We start from the raw sequence: 27,010 nt of genomic DNA, 5'->3' as shown, positions 1-27,010 counted from the left end.
GGCCCTTGTGGAGGATGCTGTCAGGGAATGTGTCCTAAGTCTGATGCCTTTGGTGGACGCAGGTGCACGCTGCTTTTAAACCTCTCCTGGGTGCTTTCAGTAGATACATACCGTCTTGCACATCCCAGTACTTTGAAGTCATAAAAAGGTACCAGTGTCAGTTGTGCATAAACTACAGAGAGTTCTCAGAGACCCCGCAGACCACGTGGAAGGGAGGAAACCACTGGAAACATTTCACAGTTGGTACTCCTTCTCTCACTGAATTGTCCTCAGAGTGATTTCTTGCAAATGACAACAAAAGAGTAAAATTATGTAACGTTCATATTTCCTAACACCTTAAAATAAATCACAAATACTGTTAAAGTACTCTAAATTTGTGTTTCTTTCCATATTTGGCATAACAGATAAGCCTATTAAAAAGCCAGCAGTCAGAACTGATGAAAGTTCATTGAAAAGTGATAAGAAAGGAATTATAGTCTCAACAGTAAATTTTAGTGTCAGTATCACAGCTGCCAAAGCCAAGGAGATGGTCCTGAAGAAATTAGTAAGAAGAACCAAAGACACTCTTGGAGCGCCAAAGAACAGCAGGGTAAAATGCCTGCCATCCCGTTGACTAATCTGCTTCTGCCACTCTAGCCATAATGTGATTTGTTTTATTTAATAATCATAAACAGAGAAAGCACCCCTGCACATTGCTAGAGAATGCACTTTATAAATACTGATCAGTATAATACTGATCAATTATACGGATTTGGAATTACTAAAGCCAAAAGAAGCTCTTGGAATCTAAATTAAACATGACCAGATAAGACAGAAAATGCTTTAGATGGTTTCGTAACGGTGTATTTGACCACATTTTCTTCCCACAACCATGAGTTGGGACTGTTAAAAACCAAAATGCAACTGAGTAAATTTTAAGGATTTATTGGCTTTACTCACTTATTCATGAATCTGTTAGGCATCCAACTAGCAGAAAGAAAGGAGCTTCCAGGAGCTGTACAAAATGAAAGACTTTACAAGCAGAAGGGCGGGATGGGGGGGCGGGGGGCGGGAAGCAAGTTATCCTGGCAAACAGCGTGTGGGTTGTGGTGATGTCACCTTCCCCCTGGGGGTGGCAGGGTGTGTCAGGACGACCTCCCTAGAGCTGAGTGACTGGCTTCAGATCCCCTTCTGGGAGAGCCGAAGCTGTCATTAAGTCTGGGTTGGGTGGCCTGGGGCTTACCAGGGACTCCCATTTGGGGCCTGTTGTCTTATTTTTAACATGACAATAAGAGGAAGGCAAGCCTAAGGGAAAGGTACCAAGAGAATAGCCTTGTTGGGGGCGGCCGCTGTTTTGAAAACTTACTGTTTTCTAAAGTCATCTCTTCAAAAAGGAATTTGGTCTCCTGCTTTTGAAGAGAAAAACAGGCATGTCGTTTCATATAACTTTGTTCTTACACCATAGTGTAGTTAGTATTCCTAATGTGTAACTGAAGGAAAGGCAACACCAAGTGATATGTTTTAAAATCTTTTGTCTTGCTCAAGATTGTCCTGTTCATTGATGATCTGAACGTACCGGAACCAGATACGTCCGGAGCTCAGCCACCCCTGGAACTGATCAGGCAGTTACTAGATATGGGAGGTCTATACAACACTGAGAAGAACGCTTGGAAGGTACAGCATATACAAAGATTTTGTTCCCATTAACAATGAACTAAATGTTCATAACCGAGTTGAGTGAGTTGAGACACTTGGGATGAACACACAGATAACATCAGAAACCCTACCTGAACCATGCCGAAGACATCTTTGTCATTCCACACGGCTCCGTAGGATTCGCTGTTAGTGAAAATTCCAAGTATGCCATGTAGGTTTAATTTCTGAGTCAAATGCTCACCATTATTAATCACATCAGCAGCTCATCAGGTTATGCAGCATCAGTGAACACATAGGAGAAAAGCTAGTGAAAATGCGCCCCAGCACGTGCATCTTACTGTCTGTGTAAGAGCGCTCTGCGTCTTTCTCTGCAAGATCACTGATCAGGGATGTTCCATAGCACTGCACAGTCCAACAGATTCGCAGGGCGGTATTCTGGGCCGTTGTTTCCATTACCTCGAACAAGTCAGAATGGCTGCAGTTTTTGAAAAAGCAAATGTACTTGTCTCCTTACTTGGTTCCTTCTCTGGAAATCACGAGCCCTGCGCTCAAGAACTGACTTTGTCTGTGGAATTAGATGGCTGTATTACAAACAGTTTCACGTCTCAGACAAACCTGGGCCAGGGATCCTGGATGCCACCCTGTCGGCTCAGACACCAGACTATGTGAACCACCCGTTATCCCGCAGCCAAGAGAAGAATCCAGATGCAGCCCAGGCAGGGAAAATCCAGGAGACTGGCCTCTTGTGGGGTTTCTGTGGCCGGGGTCTGGCCTGTTACAAAGCTGTTACAAAGCCCGCCGTGAGCCCGTGAGCCAGTCTGCAGGACCAAGGCCAACTCTGCAGCGCTCCGAAGGCACGGTGTGTCCATGGGCCGTGACCCTCGCAACCCTGGCTTCCCTGGGGACTCGCTCCGTGCTCCTGAGCCCTCCCTCATCACCAGAGTCCTCCACTCGCCTCAGCATGTTGCTCCGTGTCCAGTAATTGCTTTTTCAAAGTCAGGCTATGGCTTGATGACATTTAGAAAGCCTCCTAGAAGGAAGCTGTCTCGAAATTGCATTTGAGGGTTTCAGTTACTTCTAAGAAGATCAATTTCTATTGCGGTCACAGTTTTTGTTTTTGCAGTAAATCATCTTTTCGTCTAAACATTGAAATCTTCTGTTCACTGGGGGCTGAGAAATGGGTGATATTTTACTTTCTACAGATGCATGTATTCGCCCTTTTCACTCTTCCCACAGAACATTCAAGATCTTTCTCTAGTGGCAGCCTGCGGCCCTGCAGCAGTCAGGAGGCACGTCAGCCCGCGTCTCCTCAAACACTTTTCCGTCCTGGTGCTGCCTCATCCTCCACAGAGCGCCCTGCGCACTATTTTCCAGGTAATGCAGTCAGTTCATTTTCTATTGAACAAGAATTTTAATTCCATAGTATAAGAGAAGATGTGAAAACTTAAAACCACTGATATTGAAAGAAAATTCCCTCAAGGGGATGGGTTTTGTACCCCCCCCCCCCGCCCCTTTCTGGCCTGTGGTTGTAATTTGCCTCTAAATAACTGAAACATAAGCCAGTGTGCATTAGAAATACATGTGGCACACGTTTAATGCATGTGTAAGATATGCATCCTACGACTTCATTCTCAAAGACCCTGATCCAGCATATCTGGGATGGAGCTCAGGAGTCTGCATTATTAACAAGCTCGCCTAGAGTTCTGCTATCCTAGTTTGTTCTCTTTGTTTCTTTGTAGAATACAAAGTAAGAAAATCTGAAATATCTGATTAGAAAAATGGCTTGACTTGAAATCTAGTTTGATGAGAAAAATAAATTTGAGGGGCACCTAGGCGGCTCAGCTGGTTAAGCGTCTGACTCTTAATCCTAATGTAGAAGAATATATATACATACACCAAACCAAAATGAGAAAATAATTCTGTCACCTTGTATTCCATCTCGTGACCTCTCCTGGAGAGCAAGGGGGCAGGACAGTTGTCAGCACTCCTGGTACACACTCAGGTGGGGCATAAATTGTCCCCAGAGTGCAGCAACACCTGCCTCTAGATCATTCACCAAACTCAGACCAAGGAGAATTTCCCCGGTTTGCGACCCTTGCAGTGTCTTTGTATTAGTCTGTTTGGTTTAAAGTGGATTCTAATTACTAACATTTTAAATGTCATTAATCCTCCATGATAGTACACACATCTCCTTTTTAGTAGGGATTAATTAGGAAGAAACTGTGCTTAAACTTTGAGGCTGACTATAAAATTTCTTTTTAAAGGCTCATTTGGGAATGTATTTCTCCATCAATAACTTCACATCCAACGTTCAGAAAAGTAAGGATCAGATAATATCTTGTTCTCTTGCTGTCTACTATCAAGTATGTCAGAACATGTTGCCAACCCCAGTGAAATGCCACTACCTCTTTAATCTCCGAGATATCTTTAAGGTGTGTTTTAAAATCCATTTTCTAGCTTAACTTTAAATTGTAAGTTGAGGAAATGTAATTTTACTGAATTGACTCTCTTTCTCTCTCTCTCCTCTTTGCTCCACTGTCAACATTCAGTTGTTAGAGAAGGGGGGAAAAAGAAATCCAAGTTGATGAGTTTTGCTGTTTATTAGCAGTTTATCCCATGAGCCATTTAAAAAGAATCATTAAAATAATGCCCTGCAGACAATTCAGTGATGAAGCCACTCAGACTGTTAGAATATTGGCTGAGAGTCTCAGCAGGGAAAGCAGTGGCAAGGGTATTACACGGCTTTTGGTTTTGCTTTATTTCTGAGATATGAGTGCAGCTCTCAGAAAATGAAAGCCTGTATGCATTTCATAAATATGCTTGCATTTCCCACGAGTCTTGCTTTTTATAACAGGAAATGTTGCCAACCATGCTGACTCAGTTACTAGCCTTGATCAAATAATTTTCAGAATTAAAACATTAAGAAAAACAATTTTTGAATTCGGTCTTTCTCTCCTTGCCATGGACCTGTGGTCCAAAATAGTGCTTATCATGTTTGAAATGGGTTATAAATTCTTTTAATCCAATTCAGAATGTTAGAACATGCCTGCATGAAGAAGCATGTCCCGGTCACCACCTGCACCCCTGGCTCCAAGTGAGCCCCAGTGGTTAGGACCCATGGCTTCCCGAGCCGGCGAGGCCTCCACTAGGCCCAGCCGAGGGGTCCTTAGCCCCTTTCCCTCCGGGGCGGTGTGCCATGCCAGTTTTCCCTGAGTTACAACCTGCCCATCTCATCAAAAATCAAGTTTATCACTTGGAGGAATGGACACTTCTCACCTCAGATCATCGCTTCTATTTGTATGGAATCGTAAACCTGAACAAATTGAGCCTCTGCTTCACAGACTACCTGCTAATGTTCAAAATAAACCTTAGGTTTCAATCCCTAATAGCTCCTCCTGGGACTGCTGCAAGCCGAGAAGGTCGTCGTTAACTCCAGACAGATGGCGGCTCTGTTCTTAGTTCACGAAGCCACCCGAGTGTTTCACGATCGCCTAATGGAATATACCGAAAAAGGGCTTTTCTATCAACTTCTCTCAAAGGAAATTGAAAATCATTTTCAGGTAAACCTATATTTTAAAAATTATTTTAAATGGTATCTCAGGCAAAAGTGTTGTTTTCTAAAAGCCCTCAGGCGTTTCTATAATATTAATAACAACATTATTAATATCATTAACAATCCCATTTTCCACTTGATAATGTCTAAATGAACATGGATTTGATGGGATGGAAATGACAAAGTCTTGATGCCCTTGCTCGTGCGTTTGGCCTTCAAGCCCTGACACAGCTCATGTTTCTCCAGGCCTGGCAGAAGCGCTCAGTCCCCGTAGCTCCAGCGCCTTGAACTTTGGTCTCCACGGAACCCCTGGGCTCCCAGTCCAGAAGGAAGGAGAGCAGTTCAGGAGACTGAACCACACCACAAGCTGGTGGGGAAGCACAGGGGTGAGCTCAGCGCCTTCACGAGGCTGCGGTGTGAGCTCCTCTCGAGAGAATTGGGGGGGGGCGGGGTCCTTCGGAATTCCTTCCAGAGGTGACTCCTCCTTCCTTTTCTGTCTTCTTTGGTGGTGCTGCTTTCTCTCGTCCTGTTCATAGGAGCCCAGGAAATATAATGAATTCACAATAGAAAAAAAAAAAGACTTTTGGGTATGAACCTTATACCTAAAGATACAGACATGCACATAAACTCAGAATGCAGCATATACACATATATGTAGATCTGCGTTCGTGTGTGTGTGTGTGTATGTGTGTACTGTGTACGTGTACATATGTATGTTTAAGACTAGTCCCAAATCCAGAAAGCTTTTAAAAAATATTTTCGAGACACTCCCATCATTATTTCCTTTCAGTCCAGGCTCTCTGCTCTTCAGCCCAGATGAGAGCTCTCTGCGCTCAGCCCAGCCCAGCTCCTCCTTGATGTGATTGTTCATGTCAGCGCACAGCCCCTGCCCTCCCATGTCTCCACTGAGCTCACAGGGGTGATCCTTTCCCGCCTGCTAGACCAGCACACCTCCACTCGCTTGTGGAGTCCCTCACACCTGGCCTGCTGTCCTTGGTGATGTCCTTGCTGTCCTTGCTGCTCTTCGGTGATGCTTTAGACCTCTCTTGTCCCTACTTTTACCCCGTTTCCCCTGCTCAGAGACTAGACTCCCCAGCCCACTTGGGTACCATTCCCGCTTTTCTTCCCTGGCAACCTGAGAAGCACTTGAATATAGAGGCTACCCCCATGGGCCCTGCCCACCTTCAAAGCCCAGCCCGTCCCCTGAGCAGCTGTGGAGCCCTGGCAGGGGACCCCCCGTGTCTCCGTTCCCTCATCTCTGAAGTTAGGGTAGCAGCCATACCCACTTGTAGGCTGTGCTGAGAATCAGCGGCACCCCTTTGTGTCTAGAACAGTTTCTGACATACAGTAAGCGCTCTATAAATGTAAGCTGTGGGCAAGAACTGGACTTTCTGTCTACATTTCAGATACAGACAGGTGGTTCGGCAGAAAGAACCTGAGCTCTAAAGTTAGACCTTGGTTTGTCTTCCAAGTCTGGCTCGCGGTGCTCGGGGTGCTTCATGCTCAACACACAAAACCACTTGCAAAACCATTCCCGGTCTTTGCCTGCTGTGCTCCCTGCACCTCCCGGTGCCCTGGCCTGATGTTGCCCACCTCCGTGACCGCGCCGGAAACCTCGGCACCTCAGCCCCACGTCCCAGCTGGAATGCGGCATCAGCGTCCGTGGTCTCTCCTGCCTCTGCCTCGACACCCCTGGGTCCCCTCTGGCCAGCCTTCAAGATTCAGCTCGCGCTTCCTCTTTCAGTGGATGTCGCTGGCCCACACCGCACCCTTTCCGGTTTGAGGGTCCCTTCTTTGTGTTCTCCCAGGACTGTGGACTTTCCTATCCTAGAACTTACTATAATGTAATTAGTTATCTCTCTCTCTAACCTGTGGGTTCTATGAGAACAAAGTCATTGATTTTTATCTCTACCTAATCACCAGAATTCAGCATCCTTCCTTCCTCTCAGTTGGTGCTTGATAAGGATAACTGGGAGGAAGGGAGGGACTTTGCTAACATAACTAGAGAGAGATCATTCCCCCACCCCCCCGGGTGAAGTTTGCAAACTCCCTCCTGTAAATGGCAGGGCAGTCCAGGTTTTGGACTTTGCCGGACGACCAAGCAATAGATGCAGAGGCGGTAGGACGTGAGCTCGCACATGCTTCAGGGACACACGGCTTGCCCTGTGGACGGACAGCAGGAACCGCTGCAAGACCCCAGAGTAAAGACATATTGACCCATCTTGCTTAAGGACATAAGGATATAAATTAGTCCTCTGAGAATTTGCATTTATATGGTATCATTTAATCAGCTGTTTGGCTTATTTTCATTTTTAAAAAATAAAATGTGGTAAGGCTAACAATTGTTGCACTTACAATGTGCCAGACACTGTTTCCAGAGCTTTCTATATCATTGCTCATCTTAGTCTCTATAACACCTCCGCGATGGAGGTCCTGCTGTTATCCTCACTTTACAGATGAAGAAACTGAGGCAGAGGGGGCTAAGAACTTGCCCCAGGTTACATAGCTAGTTAAGTGGTGGAGTCATCCAAACCGGGGAGATCGGACTCCTGATATCCTCTTACCTGTCATGTTATCCTGCCACCCAACCTCATCTCCTGGGTGCCTGCTGGGAATTTCCAGCGCTGGACATCTGATGGGGGTGGGGGTGGGGCTGCTGAAACCTAGTGGGAGGCGCAGGCCTGCAGTGCAGGTGCAGGAACTCCAGGTCAATGTATTCGGTCTCCTTTGCAACCCTTGTATGGCACCAGATGTACATATTCTGAGAAAGGGCCCACAGGTTCCATAGCACAGCAAAGGGGAAGAGCCCCCAAGGCTTACCTGGATCTGTTGTGCCAAGAGCGTCTCTGATACAGATCTGTTCCATTCGTTTTGATAACAAGTAGAATCTGGCTCTTAACACACACTCTTAAATGATGATCTTACAATAGATTCAGTGGACCAAAGAAAAACTGATGAACGACTCAATTGTATTTGTGGATTTCTTGGATATAAACAAGCCTCATAGGAAAAAGATCTATCGGAATACCAATGACTATAATAGACTTGCCAATGTGCTGAATGAATTCCAAAAGAAGTTGAGCTCCACGTCTTTGGAGGTACGTACAGATGTGTGCTGTGTAGACTCTGAGGAGTGCTGTGTGTGTGTGTGTGTGTTATACACACACATGGATGGGTATATTTCTTTCACAACAGATATTTTCAAGACGTATGTGCGAGTGAGAGAAAGAGGGGCGCCTGGGTGGCTCAGTCGGTTAAGTGTCCGAATTGCTTTCGGCTCACATCGTGATCTCAGGGTCGTGGGATCGAGCCCAGCGTCAGGCTCTGTGCTCAGCAGGGAGTCTGCTTGCAATTCTCTCTCCCTATGCCCCTGCGTGTCCAGGGCAACAGCAAGGAGCAGCATCCCTGCCACTGCTGTCCTGGGCAGACAGGTGTCAGACCGGGGGCCCTGACAGAATCACAGATGCTGCTACCCCGTCTCCTGGGACTCTTCCCTTACCACGAGTCCCACCCAAGATAAAGCAGCAGCAGAACAGCCCCGATGCTGTTGTTCTCCTCCTCCTCTCTTCCCTCGAGCCTGGGACTCCCCAGGTCTTGCTCACGGCAATACTGGCATAGGGACTCCTCGTTATGCAAATTTATTTTTCAGAAATGTAAACCAGTTTAGTGGGTCTAAGTTGCTGGATTACGAAAATCGTCAGTCTCACTCCCGGATCCTTGTATGTAAAACTGCAGCGAACTTTTGACTTTTCTATGCCTGTAAGCACTTTATTTGTCCCATTTCCTCTGCTAGATTTTTCATTCCATGGTGTTCTTCAAGGAAGCCATAGAACACATCGCAAGAGCTGCGAGGGTCCTTCGGCAGCCAGGGGGTCACATGTTACTGGTAGGAGTTTAAATTGTTCAAATACATTTAAGTTTCAAAATAACAATTGAGGGAATCTGATAAAATCTACCTTGCTTACAAAAGTTTTATTTATGCAGACTTTCTCTTTGTGAAAGCTTGCAGCCACTGAGTCCCACACAACGTGCTCTTCCTCTCCGGAGTTTGCATAAGAAATTTATCAGCACATAAAAATGCTTGTTTTTAGAAGCGTTTGATGTGAATAAAAGTGATGGAGCTGGCAGTATCTCTAGCATATCCTCAGCACCAACGTAGTGTCTGTGCAGGTGGATCTTGACCTTGAAAACAGTACATTTCCTGGAATATGGATTTAGAAACTGAGTCTTTGCACAAAGTTCTACTTCTCATGAAAACAAGTGGGAGATAAATTCTTGGCAAATCCCCAAACAACCTGAGTAGACAAAAGCTTTCAGAAGGCTAAATAAAATCCAACACACGCAGCCAATTATAGGAATCACAGTATTTATGAACATTTAAGCTATTGCTTATGCCTATTATTTATGTATTTTATACTTTTGTTATTTATAACTAGTTATTTAATTCACATCATTTTTTCCCAAAAAGACTTGTTTTGCATTCAGAACTACTAGAGCTTTATTTGAACAGACATGTATTAAGAGTAATTAAAAGGAATTAAAAACTGAAAAATAGAATTAAGGCAAAAATACAAAAGCAAATTATTTCCTCCATCGAAACTATTCCTTTACTAACCTCGCCCATCTCATAAATGGCACCAACATAGATATACCGCTCTAGCCAGAAACCCAGGAACCCCTCATTCTGGACGCTTTCTGTCACACCCCACCCTCAGTCCGTCAATACATCCTGGAAATACAGCTTCCGAAATATATTTCAAGTCTGCACACTCGTACACATCTCGATTGCCTCCACCCTACCCGAGCCACTACCACAGCCCCTGGGACTCCTGCCTCCCCTGTCTCTCCCCTCCCCTCGGCCCCTGTCACTTTGTCCCTTTATTCTGCCTTTTCTCCCTAGACCTTAGTGTTATTGGATCTTACGTATTTAACTTTTCATTTATGTATTACCTGTCTCCACATTTAGAACATAAGCTCTGTAAGATCTATGATTTTGTCTATTTCAGTTAATAATGGATTATTTTTTAACTCCCAAATGGTACATACTCTCAGTTTGCTTCTTTTTACCACAAAGTGACTTTCTTTTCTAATAACAAGTGAGTTTACAAAGAGTTGTCAATTCTAAAATCCTGAGAATGCATTCAGAGCAATTTTTAAAGACCTAACGCTCAACTAGAAACTTGCCTTTTTAACAATGCTTTCTCATGACCCTATCGTCCTATCAGAGCCCCTGTTAAAAATACAAGGCAAAGCATGGCAAGTCCCTGTTTCCTCTCTGATCCTGTGACTACTTTGCCCAATTAAACATCATCAATAGATCGATAGATCTTTGCACTGGGATTCACTTGTGTAAAATGGTAATATAACTGGAAGCTGACCTAGCCTATGCGGCTTCAGCAGGGAGAAGCAGCCGGAGGGAGCGTAATGACTTGATGAAGAACGTTTAAAACAGATTTAAAAAAATAATCATGATCTAGATTGGTCAATTCAAATGAGATTAGTTGAATAGATAAAGAAGTAAAAAGCATATCATACATGACTTGTTAAAAGTAAACATTACTGGGGCACCTGGGTGGCAGTCGTTAAGCATCTGCCTTCAGCTCAAGTCATGATCCCGGAGTCCTGGGATTGAACCCTGTGTCAGGCTCCCTCAGGGAGCCTGCTGCTCCCCCTGCCTGTGCTCTCTCTCTCTCTGACAAATAAATAAATAAAATCTTTTAAAAAAGAAAAAGAAAAAAGAAAAGATGGAGAAAGATAATTCATGCTAATAATTCCCATAAGAGAGTTGGAGTGGTTATACTAATATCAGACAAAATAGACTTTCAGGGAAAAAAACAAGTGTTCAAGAGAAAAGAAAGATGTTATAATGATAAAAGCATCAATCATCAGAAAGATATAACAGTTATAAACACACACACCTAACAGCTAAGCCCCAAAATATGTGAAGCCAAACAGACAGAATTGAAAGAGAAATAAGCAGTTCAGCAGCAATGATTGGAGTCTTCGATAACCCCATTCTCAATCATTGCTAGAGCAACTAGATACAAAATCAACAAGGATATAAATATGTCAATAATACTGTACAAACAATTTGACCTAATTGACATAGATAGTAGACTCCTTCCAACAAAAACAAAATACACATTCTTCTCAAGCACGCATGGAACAGTCTCCAACATAGACCATGTGCCAGACTATAGAACAAGCCTCGATACATTTAAAAGGATTGAAGTCATTCAAAGTATGTCCTCTGAACACAATAGAATTAAAGTAGAAATCAATAACAGAAAGAAATTTGAGGGTGCCTGGGTGGCTCAGTCGGTTAAGTGGCTATCTTCAGCTCAGGTCGTGATCCCAGGGTCCTGGGATCGAGCCCTGCATCGAGCTCCCTGCTGGGTGGGAAGCCTGCTTCTCCCTCTCCCTCTACCCCTCTTCCCTGCTCATGCTCTCTCTCTCATAAATAAATAAAATCTTTAAAAAAAAAAAAAAAGAAAGAAATTTGAAATATTCACAAATACGTGGAATTTTTACAGCATACTCCTAAATAACCAATGAGTGAAAGAAGAAATCACAAGAGATATTAGAAAATATTTTGAGATAAGTGAAAACACAGCATACCCAAAGCAGTGCTTAGAGGGAAATGTATATAAGCTATAAGTGCCTAAATTTTTTTTTTTTTAAAGAAAAATCTCAAATAACCTAACCTCCCACATTAGGAAACTACAGAAGAAAAGAAAACTAAACCCCAAAGCAGAAAGAAGGTACTAATAAAGATGAGAGAAGAAAGTAGAACAGAAAAACAATAGAGATTATCAATGAAACCAAAGCTTTTTTCTCTGAAAAGATGAACAAAAGTGACAAACCAAGAAAAAAAGAGAAAGAAGAATCCATTATTAAAATTTTTTAAATCAGGAATTAAGGATTATAAGAGAATAATGTGAACAACTGTGTGCCAGCACATTGGATAGCCTAGATGAAATGGAAGAAGACACAAATGACTGAGCTAAAGAAATAGGAAACCTGAATTGTGTCCAATTGTGTCTGAAAAGACCTAAACAAAGAGATTGAACTGGGAATTTGAAAACTTCCCATGGAAAAAAAAGCTCCTGGTCAAATGGCTTCACTGGAGAATTCTACCAAACATTTAAGGAAGAGTGAGATCAATCCTTCACAAACCCTTCCAGTAAATAGAGGAGGGAACAGCTCCCAACTCACCCACGAGGCCAGTATCACCTGATACCAAAACTGGACAAGACACATCACGGCAAGAGAAAACTGCAGGCCAATATCCCTTATGAATATAGTTGTAAAATTCCCGCACAAAGTATTAGCAAACAGAATGCAACAACATATAAGTATCATGCGTCATGACCAAGTGAGATTTATCCTGGGAATGCATGTTTGGCTTAACATCCAAAAGCAGTAATATAATGCACCATATTAATAGAATACAAGGCAAAACCACATGATCATATGTGCAGAAAATACGTTTGATAAAATCCAATACCATCAATGATTTTTTTAAACTCTCAGCAAAAAGGAATAGAAGGGAAGTTTACCAACCTAATAAAAGGCATCTATGAAAAACTTTCATACTTAATGATGAAAGGCTAAATGTTTTTCCTCTAAGACTGGGAACAAAACAAAGATACATTTTTTTCTCACAATTTCTATTCAACCCTATACTGGAGTTTGTACCCAGTGCAATTAGATAAGAAAAAGGAAAAAAGGGCATCCAGATACTTACTTTACAAGAAGTAAAACTGTCTTTATTCACATTCCACATGATCCTGTTTATAGAAAATCCTAAGGACAACCTACCCAATTAAAAATAAACAGACATCTCACAAAATCATATAAAAGGATTCTCAATATCATTTGTTGTTAGGGAAAACAATGTGATAATCACTACACACCTATTAAAGTGACCAAAATTAAAAAAAAAACAAAAAACAGATAGTAGGAATTGCTAGCAAGGGTACAAAGCAACAAGAACTCTCGTTTATTGCTGATGGGAATGCAAAATGGCACAGTCACTTGGAAGGATAGCTTGGTGGTTTTTTACAAAGCTAAAGATAGCCTTACCATATAGTCTAGCAATATGTTCCTATGTATTTACCTAACATATTTGAAAAATTACATCCTCACAAAAACCTTCCCATGTGTAATTACAGCAACTTTTTTAAAAAATTGGACACAATCAAAATGTCCTTCAGTAAGTGATAAACTGGGGTACAATGGAATATTATTCAAAGATAAAAAGAAATGAGATATCAAGCCACAAAAAGACATGGACAAATATTCAAGGCATATTGCTAAGTGAAAGAAGTCAGTCTGGAAATATTACACACTGTATGATTCCAATTATATGACATTCTGGAAAAGGCAAAACTATGGTGATGGTAAAAAGATTGGTGGTTGCCAAGGGTTTGGAGAGAGGAAGAAAGGTGAAATGCAAGATATTCGAGCACACTATTCTGTGCATTGCTGTAATGATGAGTACATGACACCACACATTTGTCGAAGCCCGTAGAACTTCACAGCACAAAGAGTGAACCTTAGTGTATGGAAGTTCCAAAGAGTCATTTAGGAGGTCTGGGGAATCCCAGGATGGAATGCAGAATGTGACGAAACAACCAAACTGTGTCACAGTGTGTGCAACAGTCTCCCTGAAGAGGGTGGAAAGGAAAGGAACTGACCTAAGGAAATTTGGAAGGGAGTGGAGTCTGTAAGACTAAAGGCAAAAGAAACTGTATGTAAGCTAATAAAGTGGTTTCCTGTGGGAGTGAGGTCACCATTCTGATACCACTGTGCATATATATCACAACTGAGTAAGTAAAGGATGGCAGGTGGTGGGAGCCAGGTTTCTCACTGTTGGAGCGGGAGCTTACAGATAAGCAAGGGGAAGAGGCTAGAGTGAGCCATATGGTGATGGATGAGAGTTGAAGACAGCAGTTGAACTCCTATTTGGCTTCATGTATATGGTTTCATACATTTATAGGAATGTGTGTATGCAAAGGTCAGCATACAAAATTGGAGCATAACTCTGCACTCCTTAACTGTGAGCTATTAGTGATTTTTCCCAAAAGATGCAGTATGAAAGGGGGGAAAATAGTAACTTCACAATGGAGAAGGCTGACATACAATACTTTATCTAGGTGACCAAGGTCAGCATCAACAGTGATAAATCATGTTGATAAATGACACTTTATCCCCGTGGTCTTCCCTCCCAGAAACACATAACCCCAGTCTAGTCAGAAGGAAAACATCAAGAAAATCCCAACCGAGAGGCATTCTGCAAAATGTCTGACCAGCACACTTCAAACCCGTCAATGTCATCAGAACAAAAAAAAAAAAGAGAGTCTGAAACCATCACAGTCAAGAGGAGCCTCAGGAGATATAACTAGTAAACACATTATGTTTACTAGTTATATCTCCTGGGACAGAAAAAGGATGTTAGGTAAAAACTAAGGAACTCTGAATAAAGTAGGGATTCTAGTTAATAATGGATCGATACTGTTTCATTTAATGAGAACAAGTATATCCTACTAGGTCGATGTTTGTAGGGGAAACTGGATGTGGGGTGTATGGAAATTCTCTTTTCTATCTTTGCAATTTTACTGCAAATCAAAAACTCTCCTAAAATCAAAAAGTTTATTTTTTTAAGTGGACAAAAGATTTAACTAGATATTTCACCAAAGAGACATGAATGGGAATAAGCCTATGAGAAAACTACTCGCCATCATTTACCATTCGGGAAAGGCGATCTGAAAGCCCACGGAGATATCAGCCCGCATGCGCTTGCACGACTGCTGTATCAAGTGTTGGCAAGGTTGTGGATAAGCGGGAGCTTGCACACGTGGCCGGCGCGAATGTAAAATAGTACAACTGCTTTGAAAAACAGTCTGACCATTTCTTATGAAGTTAACCCCAATTTACCCTTTAACAGAGCAGTTCCGTTTGTCTGTATCAACACAAGAGAAAGTAAAGCAAACGTTCGCTTTACGACTTGCACGTAAGTGTTCCGGGAGCATTATTAGAATAGCTGCAAAGTGGACATACTCCCAAGTGTCCCATCAGTAGGTCCCATCCAGTAGGATACTATTTAGCAATAAAAGGGAACAGACTACTAATAGACACTACCACATGCAAGAACCACAAAACCATCATGCTAAGTGAGGAGGCAGATGCAAAAGACTTCATATTTACTATTCAATGGATAGGAAATCTGTAGAGACAGAAAGCATACTAATGGTTGCCTGGGACTGGGGTTGAAGTGAAGACTCACTACTAACAGGCCTGGGGGACAGAACTATTCTAAGACTGGATTTACTGGTTGCAAACCTGTACATTTACTAAAAATCATTAAATTATACACATAAAAAGAGGTGTAGCCAGTAAGTTACACCTCAGCAAAGCTGCTAAAAAAGGTAATACTTTGTCATTATTACCAAAGAGCACCTAAGTGGTTATTGCTCAGAATAAATAGGAAAAGACCTATCTAAATTCTTCTAAATGAAAAGTCAAATACTGGCAGTAATGTAATGATTTATAACCTGTCGATGCTATTTTTCAGATTGTGTTATCGTTCCTTCCAGTCAAATTATCTCATATATTTCAAGAGACTATAAAGAGAAAAGTTGAAAATATTGAATGTATATGAAAGCCCTATAGAACTTTGGTAAATACTGTAATTATATTTCACGTATTTCCCGAAAAGATTATAAAAATATGTATTTTGGTGATAGGAAACCATGCATTGCAACGTGTCTGGGACGTACGTAGGAACCGTATGTTGGCTTGTTCTTCTCGCACAGATTGGCACAGACGGCTGTGGGAAGGAGACCTGTGCTGCTCTGGCCTGTTACCTGACAGAGTGCCGACTATACCGGGTGCCCACGTCCCACAATTATGCCTACATCGAATTCAAAGAAGACTTTAAAAGGGGCTTCATTCAGGCAGGATTGGAAGGGAACCCCACTGCTCTGATAGTTGCTAGTTTAAACCCAAAGCAGGTAAGTACTTTTTGTCTTTAGCGTTTGCTAGCATTTGCCATTAAGTAGTGCTCCTCCCCCCCCATTTAATATTTGAAAAGAAGGTATAGTCCTGCCGGCCTGCCCTGGTTTTCCCGCTCTTCTGTCCTCCCCACTCCCAGCCGACAGCATTTATATATTTGTCCTCATGCTGCTGAGAGTTCTGCAAAAGCATCTCTGTCTTTACAATTTTCATTCTAATTGACAAATGAGAAGTAATTGGTCCACGTAGCTGAACTAGTTGTGGAGTCTGTGTTTTGCAAAAAACACGGTCATCTGAATCCACTGTGTGTGCATGAGCTCCGCAGCATGCCAGCCACACACTCGAGACTCCCATTCCTCCCCTCGGTCCTCTTGCTCCAACGTCACTGTCACATTTAGGACTCTCCTTGTAGTTATAGTTCACGTATTTCCCTAAAAGGTTTACACACAAGCAAAAAATGCTAATCACCCAACTACTGTTCTCACCTGTTATCTGGCATAAATTATGCCCTTCCACAGCCTAAACGTCATGGGCCATCTCAGATTGTATTTACTTCTTTGTGGCAACATTTCCAGACACATGTAGTTATGAGTGTTGTTTCAAACTCGCATCTTGTTTTCTCTCCTCATGCTGGGCCTCTCTCCCCGGGGTTGTGGTTTTCTTGCACATCGCACTTCAAGAGTAAGTCCGGGTGCTGTGTTGTTATCTGCTGTTCTCCAGAGTGTCCAGTTTTCCACTTTAATTATATGTCCTCCCTTTCCCAAATCTAAATACCCTGCTCTGTTCATCAGCTTGAGGTTTCTGCCAGATACTTCTCTGGATTTCGGAAGATGTCACTTCTCCCATGCCGGAAGCCTGCTGTTATAATTTAAGAAATCATTTTTTCAGAAATGCACTATCAGTTGGAGCTGGGCTGAATGTGCTTATCCACTCCCATGTCATTCAGGACTTCAAGGTCACTGGATCTCTTCTCCCCACTTTCCAGCTTTCTCCTGGCCATATCATTGCTTTCCATGTGAATCCAAAAAATGGTGTTATGACTCGTTAAATTAACATTTGTTAAATGGAGCACAGGGGGCTGGATGGGAATCCACCGTTCAACAGAAGACCACGAGAGAAATTGAAATCGAGAAGTTTCTTAGAGGTCCTGGAAGAAGTACACAGCATGCCTTGAGGGGCCACCCGGGGAGATCAGGGCAGGGTCAGGCCAGGAGAGGCAGGATCCGGGGCCCGTGGGTGGCGTGACTTAGGCTCCTGCTAGGGCCAGATGGGTCCACTCACACCCAAAGAGTGGGGTTTTGGCTAGGGCCATGGGGCGGTCTGTCTAAGGGGCGTGTAAGGCCCGTGGGCCGTGGGAGGTGGGATGGCTGCTGAGCGCAGGCTGTCGGGGAAGTCCTACCAGCAGTCAGCACCTGCTCGTCCCTCTGCTGGCGGCTTGCACCAGGGGCTCGTGTGAGTGTAGGATCCCCGCAGGCTGCTTGGTAGAATGAAGCAGATGCCGAGGCAGCAGCACCCTGGGGTAGGTAAGCGAACCCCCTGACCAGGAGGAAATGATCCGTGTGTTTAAGAAGCTCCATCGGTTCTCCGTCAGTTGTGGGTGAGACAGGAGATCAGCCAGCCCCTCGGCAGCTCTGTCGGCTCTCCCCTGGAGATGGTCCTCCCACTCGCTTTCCTTCCCCGCCTGAAACACCAGGAACCCATGAGGGTCTCAGGAGTATCCTGAGGAGGTGATGATGCTAAAGATGCTTTTTTTTTTTTTTTTTTTTTTTAGCAAAGCTTGGATTTTCTCTCAAAATCAAAATGCTCATATGTTTTAATAAAAACTCTTTCACTGCTCTTTATCCTGGGTCTCAATTTGGCATGTTTAGAGTGGAAAACGTAAATAACTTACTCATTCCTGATGTGTATCTGTTTCATCTAAGGAGTCGTTTTTGGAGGATTTGAACAACATTCTCAATTTGAGGAATATACTTGACCTGTTTGAAAATGAGGAGCTGGATTCCATTGCACTTAGGATGAGATCTTTTGCTGAACAGTCTGGTTCCATTGATAACAGGCAGTCTCTACTTGCATTCTTCCAAAAGGTACTCTTCTGCGGCTTGGCTTTACCAAATTACCATGTTAAATGACAAGTAGACTACGTTTATAATTCTGTACCTGATTTTCAAGTTGGATAAATTTTTTTTTTTAGTTCTTTAAATGAGTTTTTAAGTTAAAACTAGTGACTAGATCCCCACACACAGACACGCCATACCCTTAGGTAAATCCAAGGTCAGCGAGGATCTGGGCCTGCCTGGCTACCAGTGTCTGAAGAACATGATAACAGCAAGAGACAATGACAAGAGAAATAAGACACCAGGCTTATTTCTTACACTGACTTCCCTCCCTGACCACGGTTGGTAACAAGTCTGTAAAGGCAAAAGACCCGAATTCTTGCATCCCTTGGAATAGCCCTGGAATTGGCCAGGGGGTGATGGGCACAGACAGAAATAATCCAGACAGAGCAGGTGATATTCAGAAGGAACTCAGCAGTGGGGTCTGTCTGGAGACAGTCCAGACCAACGAGCTAAGCTTTCTGCATCTTTAGGGCACAATGACCAGCCATCGGCTCAGCGGGGAGAGAGAGAGGAGACAGGATCGCCCAAACCAGACCTTCAAAGGAGAGCACCGCAGGCCTACTTACTTCTCGGGCCAGTTCCTGTCGATGATGGAGTCATCTGAAAATCGACCTGGCCCACCATCCATCCTCAGTGGACACTTAGTGATCTGGCACGAGAAGATGTAAAAAATTCCACAAATGGAGTACACAATTGAGGGAGAACAATGTCACATGAATGGATGCTTAGATTGGGTGATATTTTTAAATGCAGTCATCCTGATAACTTGTGGCCCTCTAGTGCCTTGTTACTAAATTGGTTTATATAGATTGTGATTGGCAAGGAAGAACAAAGAATTTCTCATTGGAGAACAGTGCCCTCCAGAAATAAAAAAAATAAACCAAGAATCCCAGTTAGAAATCAATTTTAATTATTTATATGTCTACTTTATACCCCACTTGCAAAAATGATTTGAAGTGTCTTACAGTAATGAGTGAAGAAGTACTTGAAACCGTTAACATGGAATATCTTCAAGGAGGAGTTTGGGGATGGGTAAAGCAAAGAGAGCTAACTTCATTTTTAATTTAGACATTTCTCTGTTGTATGAATTCTGCATTGAGCAGTTTAATTTGCCTTCATACATTTTTTAAAGATAAAAAGGAGGAAAAAGAATCTTACACTTTCCTCTTCTGTCAGCTTTACCGCACTTCTTTGGCAAAATAGGTTGCTTGATACTCAAACATCTTACCACTTTGTACAAATTGAACTGTTTGAGTTGGAAGGAACATTGACTCACTGAAGCTGCTTTCAGTTATGTGGTTTCATTGAACATGACACATGGACATGAGGAGAGACTCTGCGCCCACACCAGTCCTTCCGAGGAGCCAGGAACAGTAGCCGCACAGCCCAGCCTCGTGGGGGGAAGGAGGCAGGGAGATTTCAGGGAAGCCAGCCCTTTGCCGAAGACCTGTGAAACTGTAGCGGGTCTAATACCGCGTAGTGCTAACCCTTCGGGGGTTTACTACTGCCCCCCCTTGTGCTCTGCCCACGACGTCGGTCTGTTTCTCTCTGTGTCTTTCAGCTTTCATTCCTCCGACCACTTCCCACTCTGAGTTTCTGGGAATCTCAGTGGCACACCAACCCAGAGCAAAGAGTGAAATAGACCCACCTCCATCTGATGTAAGGTCCCCTCCTGAACAGAACTCGAGCACCACACCCGCTCGTGTGACTTGGTTCATAGAGGGGATGTTCCGGGTCACGGAGGGCAGAACCAGGCCTCTTTCCTCGAGAGAGCTCCACGGGACTTGCAGTCTCCTTCGGAAGGCGCTCAGAGGGCACCTGATCACCTCTAGTAATTTTTAATGTAATATTTTTTCCAAAGCAGGGGATTCCATTTTAACAACTTATATCTTTATTAATTTTCAGAGGATCCATAAAAATCTTCATATTTTTATGACCATGAGTCCCGAAGGACCGACCTTTCGCCAGCACTGTAGAGCCTATCCCTCTATGATTACCACCTGCACGATCGACTGGTATGAGAAGTGGCCAGAAGAAGCTCTCCTTGCCATAGCCAATTCTTTCTTAAGAGAAAAGGTGGATTTAAAGAACAAAGAGGTAAATACAACCTCTTTTAAAAATCTGATCCAGGGGCGCCTGGGTGGCTCAGTTGGTTAAGCGACTGCCTTCGGCTCAGGTCATGATCCTGGAGTCCCTGGATCGAATCCCGCATCGGGCTCCCTGCTCGGCAGGGAGTCTGCTTCTCCCTCTGACCCTCCCCCCTCTCATGTTCTCTCTCTCATTCTCTCTCTCTCAAATAAATAAATAAAATCTTTAAAAAAATAAAATAAAATAAAATAAAAATCTGATCCAAGGGAAGATTTCAGGTTATTAACAGCATCTGGCAGAATTATGTCTCTGAATAGCAGTGAATCCTGGGTAGGTGAAAATAGGCAGCTCTGGGCAAAACTATGAAATAGGTCAAGTGTTTGCCTTGACTCTTTATCAGTTCCCCATCTCTTTAGCCCCCTGGCCCGTCCTGTGTCACAGATGCCCAGATTCCTCACTGCCTGGGTCTCTGCACGGTCTTGCCCTGCGGTCGCGGTGAGCAGCAGGTTTCCCTGCAGGGGACCAACCTCCAGTTGGCACGCCAGGTGCCATGGTAAGGACGCTACAACCTTCTGGGTGCTCCCTGTCAATCTCTCTGGTTTGGCGACAATGAACCACACGCAAAATGAGCCCAGAATTCATGAGTCCAGAAGTAAGTACGAATCTTTTCGAGTGCAGCCCCACCGAAGACCCCAGAGCAGCCCAGAAGTCAGTGCGGCACCTGGAAAAGGGCTGCGACCTCACATGGGAAGCGTCCAGGAAAAGTGAAGGCCAAGGGTAGAGTCAGGAAGAAAATGCAGCTGGATTAAAGGGGACCAGGTGATTGGCCGCCTTGGTGGGCTGGAGGTGGGCACCAGGGCTAAGTCCTGTCTCCGAATTTTCTCCAAAATTAAGCGAGGGGCACTTTCTCCTCTAGTTTTCCCACCCACATATCATTATATCCTTTGAGGATGTAAGGACATTTTTGCAGCTTTACTTCACTCAAGGAAGAGAGGTGGAGTCTCTTGTAATTGATAACCTACTTTAGGAAAGGAAGATGGGAAATTTAAAAAAATAAAAAGGCACCATGAACCCAGGCCATTGGTGATGGCCCCCGAAATCCTGGATGGCTGCAGCAGAAATGAGGGTAAAGCCTGGTAGCATGAGTCTGGCATGTCCTTAACCACCGGCCCTATTGTTGCTTCATCCACCGTAACACCATCCAAACCACTAAGACTTCTCTATTCTTGGTCCCATTAACCCAGGACCTTTTCTACCTCCCCATATCTCAGAATGATAACTCTTTCAAGTTATTTTCTCTTTCTTTATGTATATTTATATTGCTTTCTCTTGACTCTTAAAAATTATTATCTTGCAGAACTTAAAAGAAAAACTTGCCCCAATGTGTGTCCAAATCCACAAAAGTATAAAAGACTTGAACACAAAATACTTCCAGGAAAGTAGGCATTATTACATCACTCCCAGTAGCTACTTGCGGTTCCTGGATACGTTTGCTCACATTTTGAGGTCACGAGAGAAGGAAATGCAAACAAAGAGGTAAGAGTTCGAGACCAAATCAGAAATATATATATTTTTTTAATTGGTGCTTTTATTTGTAAAAAGAAACACGAACACAAAAGAGGAGCTCGAATCTGCCTTTCCAGTGAGGGGAAAGGGCAACAGTGGCACAAGCCCTTCAAGGAGGTGAGGCATTCTAAGGCTGCCGGTCGGTGGAGACAGGGAGGGGGTGTCGAGCCATCGCTAGATCGCATCGTGAAAGCAAGAGCAGCTGCAGGTGCCACCAGTCATGGCCTTTATCCCAGGGACGACACCAACATACCAGGAGCCCGATGTCTGCGTCACAGACAGCGGGACGCCCCGGTGCTGCAGACACCTTGTCCAGGTGCCGCTGGGAAGGTGGGTGAGAAAACACGGGGCAGCAGCTCTCAGACCTGATCAGAGCCCCAGCGACACCAGAAACCGTGTCCTAACAGCCTCCCGGGAGGACAGGAACATGAGCGGAACCGGCCTCGTAGCACCTGCCCATGAGCATCCCACACTGTGCTCCAGGAGGCCACAGGGGGTCTGACGAGGCCACGAGCAGTCGCAATGAGGCCTGCATGACCCACATCGGGGCATGGGGGCTGCCAGGACCCCCAGGCAGAGCTGCTGCCCTCCGGCGACATCCTCCAGCCTGGCCTGCATCCTGCTACAGGAAGTGGGGGCCACCCGATGAGACACTCTAATTAACCGTACTGCTAGGGGCTTGAAGCAAGTCCATTCTGTGTCTTCAGCGACCCTGGAGGATGGTGCCCGTGACTGACTCCCGCCTGGACGATAGGCCACAGCCAGGCTCCCCATGTGGAGCCAGGCCAGTTAGGAATGCTGTTAATCCGGGTGCGCCCAGACGCGTTGGCGGCCACACATAACTCAGCCTCAGACGCGCCGCGGAAAGCCCAGGACAACGGAAGTGTCTCCTCACCTCTCATGCTAGAGACGTTAGTTTGCGTCCGGCAGACCAGCGGAGGCCAGAAGCAGTGGTGGCCTCAGCAGCGGCCTGATGTGGACACAGCTCAGGGGCTCATTTTCTCAAGTTTTTGTTAACGAGGCTGGGTGGGGCATGGCAGATTCAACGTCCGCTCCATTTAGAGCCGTTGCTGGGGTCCGTGAACGCGGTGAGGCTACAAGGAATCCTGTCAGTTTAAAGGTGAACCTTGTTCTATTAAGTAAAGACTCTCCAGTCCTGGAGGTTGGGGCTCCTGGGTGCTTTCTCCAAGTCCTTAGGTTGAGCTTTTTGTTGGTCGGTGGTTAAACTGAGGGTGATGACGGCAGTCTGGATAAATCGGCCCGATGCCCCCCACACAGGAGTCAAGAGATAAGAGGATCCTTCCAAGTTTCCAAGGTGTCCCCTTCCTACCACGGGGGGCGGGGGGGTTGCCCTCTATCTGCAACCACGAGACGGCGATCGGTGCAACCAGTCCCTGTCCCTGCTGTGTCCTCTGTTCCCCGGCTTGCCCGTGCCTCACGCACACCATCAGCCCAGACACCTGTCTGGGTGGCTCGGTGGTTTCTATGCCTTGTGCTAGCCCCCCCGATGTGTGGGTCAGACCAGGATGTCCCCTTATACACATGGTCTCTACCATCGCTCTCCATAACTGCTCACATCTGTCACGTGAGAAGGTGAGCGGTCCCTGCTCCCCAGCTCCTCTTCGCTACTCGCCAATTCCTGCAGCCCCGTTTCCCAGGGTGAGACATGGGAGAAGAAAAAGTGGGGAGGGTTCAGTGTGTGGTCTGGGTCCCTTACAGCCAATCCACGTCTGTCCCCCACCCCAGAACTCATAAAAAACATTCCGTTTATAGGGAAGGTAAGTCCCGAAATGCCTGCCTTACGTGTGTGCTCCCCTGGGAGCTCAGCTTCAGTAGCCCCACTTTGTTTTCAGTGTTGCTAAGAGTTCATTTTATTGTTAATAGCACCTGCTTCTTGGGAGTCGGCAGTGGCCGACATATGCAACACAACAAATAACAATCTGTTTACGTAGGTGAGTAATACGTGTATTTTAGGAAGATCCCTCTGGTATTAGAATGGGGGATAAATTGGAGAGATAGAAAACTCAAAACAGAGATTTGAAAGCTATTGTAGGAATCTGGATGAGACGTTTTGAGGACCTGTCCGAGGGTTAGATCAAAGTGGGAAATGCCCGACAGCATCCGTGTCATTGACCTTGTGCAGAGCATGGTTGATGACATCCTTTTAGGTTAGGAAAGCCAAGAAGTCGAAACGGATTCTTCCACAGGCTTTTTCCTCCTCCTGCTAGAGTTGGGACTAAAATTTTGTTGACTGACAGATCTGTAGTCCGCTGATTTTACAGTAATTGTGCTTATTTACTTTATTCCTTACAAACTGTATGTTTTCCATTTTTTATCCTAGTGAATATGTAAATGGAAAATTTTCAACTTATTGCTTCTTTTAAAAAAAAAAAAATCTTTTCACTTTGAAATAGATTCACTGGAAGTTGGAAAATAGTAGAGAGAGGTCCAGCTTACAGCTTCCGCTCAGTTCCCCTGTCGTTACATTGCCCGGACACTGGCATTGGCGCATGTGTGTCCCTGGCCCCATGCCCCATGCCATGTGTGCGGATTTGCGGAGCTGCCACAGCAATGGACATGCAGGACTGGCCCATTGCCACATGGCCACAGCTGCCCACCACCCCCCGCCCCGACCGCCCCCAGCAGCTCCGGCCACCATCTGGTCTCTGTCTCCCCCTTACACGGGAACCAAATTGGCTTCAAGCAGCATAACGCCTTGGAATTCCATCGAGCTATTACCCGTACTGATAGTTTGATCCTTTCTGTAAGCACCGCGCGGTATGGACGTGCCACGGTTTGTGCAACCCCTCATCCGTGGGAGGAGCTGGGGCTGCGTTCAGGGTAGAGCGGTTCTGAATGGAGCTACTAGGAACACGTCTAGGAGAAATGCCAGGAGCGTGATCGTTGAGTCATACGGTAAGTGTATGCCGGGTTGTAGAGAAAATGCCAGTGCTCCACAGTGGCCGAGTCTGAGGAATCCAGCTTCCGCGCGTCCTTGCAAACACACGGGACATCGCACGTGTCTCCATGGGCCACTCTGCACCTGGGCGTCCTTTTGGTTTAACATCTCTGTAGCATTGGCACATTTTCTAAATGGATTTTTCGATTTTTCTCTTTGCCGAGCTTTGAGAGCTGTCTGTTCTAAAGAGGAGTCCTCTGTCCGATATATGGATTGCAGATATTTTATCCCAGCAGTTACTTGTCATCCTCTGGACAGAATGTTTCTGTTTTAATTTTGGTGAAGTCCAGTTTGTCAAATTTGTTTTTCTTTCTCGGATATGCTTCTCTTGTCAAGTCTGTGAACGTGGCCCTGGATCCTGGAGACTTTCTCCTATGCATTCTTCTAAGAGCAGCATAGTCCCATCTTTTACCCTTCATTCCACAGCCCACTTTGACTTAGTTTTGTGTAAGGCATGAGGCTTACGTCCAGGTTCGTGTTGTATAACCAGTCGCTGCACACCCTTTGTTGAAAACATTTCCTTCCTCTATCACTTTTGCACCTTTGTGAAAAGCTAGTTGACTGTGCTTGTGTGGGTTTGTTTCCGGCTTCTCTGTCCCGTTCTGTTGACCGACGTGCCAGACCCTCTGCCAAGACCCTAGTCCTGACGACTGTCACTACCTAATCAGTCTCACAGTCAGGTAGAGAGGTCCCACCCACTCTATTATTTTGCAAAATTGTTTTAATCAGCCTTTCTATATAAATTTTAGAGGAAGCTTGTCTGTATCTACAAAAGAAAAATCATACTGCAATTTTGGGGCATCACATTAAACTGTATATCATTTTGGCAGAGAATTGACATCTTTACCATGTTGTCTTCCAGTACAAGATTGCAGTATATCTGGCCTTGCCGATATTTCACTACATCTTATGCCTTCTTAATACTTTTCCCTCCTCAGGAATCATTTTTATATGGGTCTATCCAAGATCCTGGAAGCAACCACTCTTGTCACGGATATGCAAGAGGATCTCTTGATTCTTGGCCCGCAGATAGAACAAAAAACAAAGGTATATCTGGTTTGAAATCTCGTTTAAATATTTTATGGTGTAATACAGAGCAGTGTTGGGAAGCAGAGGCTCTCATAGTTGGCAAACATGGATTAGGATTCCAGCTTTGTTAGCATGCAGCAGGTAGCCCTGTTGGCCTCAACTTTCTTATCTGTAAAATGGGTAAGACAATAACAATAGTGACAGCATCACAGTGTAAGCACTCAGTGTGACAGCAGACCCACGACTAGTTGTAAAAGCTCACCTAGCATAATTCTGCCGTTGTTAGTTACATCAACCTGATGTAGCTCGTGTGGTAGCTTGCAGTCTGCAGCGTGTTCTAAAACTCGACGTGTGTCAGAGGACATGATATTGGCTGTATTCATCCTTTCCAGTTTAGTCTGTTCAACAAATACATTTCAGGATGATTTTGGTAAATTTTATAATAATGAAATGAGCTTTATGAATTTTTCTTGAAACGAATTTCTCTTTAAAGAAGAGATAGCGTGTCTCTTAAAATTCATTCTCAGAAGAACCGTGTGTCTCATTAGGAAAAGGAAGCCCTAATGGAAAAACTGGAGAAAGATTCACAAGTGGTGGAGAAGGTCCAGATGCTTGTTAAACAGGATGAAGAAATTTTGGCCGAAGAAGTAAGAATAGTGGAAGAGTATGCTCAGGTAAATAACCGATCACAATTATTTGGAGATTTGCAAAATGATTCCCCACTTCTTCGTGTGAGAATTATTTGTAGTATCATTTCCTGTGGAATGTTCAGCCTAGTTGATAAAAATGTGGTTTTCATTTTTGATAGTCGAGGACAGTTTCTTTCAACTTCGTAACTCATCACTGATAATGTCATGAATATTTTTAACGTTGCCATCAATTGGTATAAACAAAACTGGCATTTCAGGATTTCTTGGGCAGTGAATACTTTTAGATGTGTGTGAATTGAGAGCATTCACTAACCGGTTTTCTACCAATGTCTTCCTTATAGAGTTGTTTTCTGATATTTATATTTTCATTAATATCAATAGTTTTTACAAACTCAGC

General features: G+C 44.3%; 1 protein-coding gene across 1 annotated transcript in view; it reads left to right on the top strand.

The window, feature by feature from the left end:
• Positions 1 to 27,010, top strand: part of DNAH14 (dynein axonemal heavy chain 14) — a 354,473-nt gene that overhangs the window by 226,287 nt on the left and 101,176 nt on the right. The window contains exons 48-60 of the mRNA XM_032393957.1: positions 405 to 589; positions 1,525 to 1,653; positions 2,872 to 3,009; positions 3,900 to 4,067; positions 5,025 to 5,195; positions 8,119 to 8,286; positions 8,982 to 9,074; positions 16,006 to 16,203; positions 18,127 to 18,288; positions 20,227 to 20,418; positions 21,767 to 21,945; positions 25,873 to 25,981; positions 26,512 to 26,637. Of these exons, the coding sequence (XP_032249848.1) occupies positions 405 to 589; positions 1,525 to 1,653; positions 2,872 to 3,009; positions 3,900 to 4,067; positions 5,025 to 5,195; positions 8,119 to 8,286; positions 8,982 to 9,074; positions 16,006 to 16,203; positions 18,127 to 18,288; positions 20,227 to 20,418; positions 21,767 to 21,945; positions 25,873 to 25,981; positions 26,512 to 26,637 (2,018 nt within the window). The remainder of the gene's footprint in view (positions 1 to 404; positions 590 to 1,524; positions 1,654 to 2,871; positions 3,010 to 3,899; positions 4,068 to 5,024; positions 5,196 to 8,118; positions 8,287 to 8,981; positions 9,075 to 16,005; positions 16,204 to 18,126; positions 18,289 to 20,226; positions 20,419 to 21,766; positions 21,946 to 25,872; positions 25,982 to 26,511; positions 26,638 to 27,010) is intronic.

Source organism: Phoca vitulina, unplaced genomic scaffold, assembly GCF_004348235.1.
Source record: "Phoca vitulina isolate PV1807 unplaced genomic scaffold, GSC_HSeal_1.0 scaffold78, whole genome shotgun sequence".
Taxonomy (NCBI): domain Eukaryota; kingdom Metazoa; phylum Chordata; class Mammalia; order Carnivora; family Phocidae; genus Phoca; species Phoca vitulina.
Note: the sequence above shows the minus strand (reverse complement) of the source record. Positions and strands in the feature narration are given on the sequence as shown.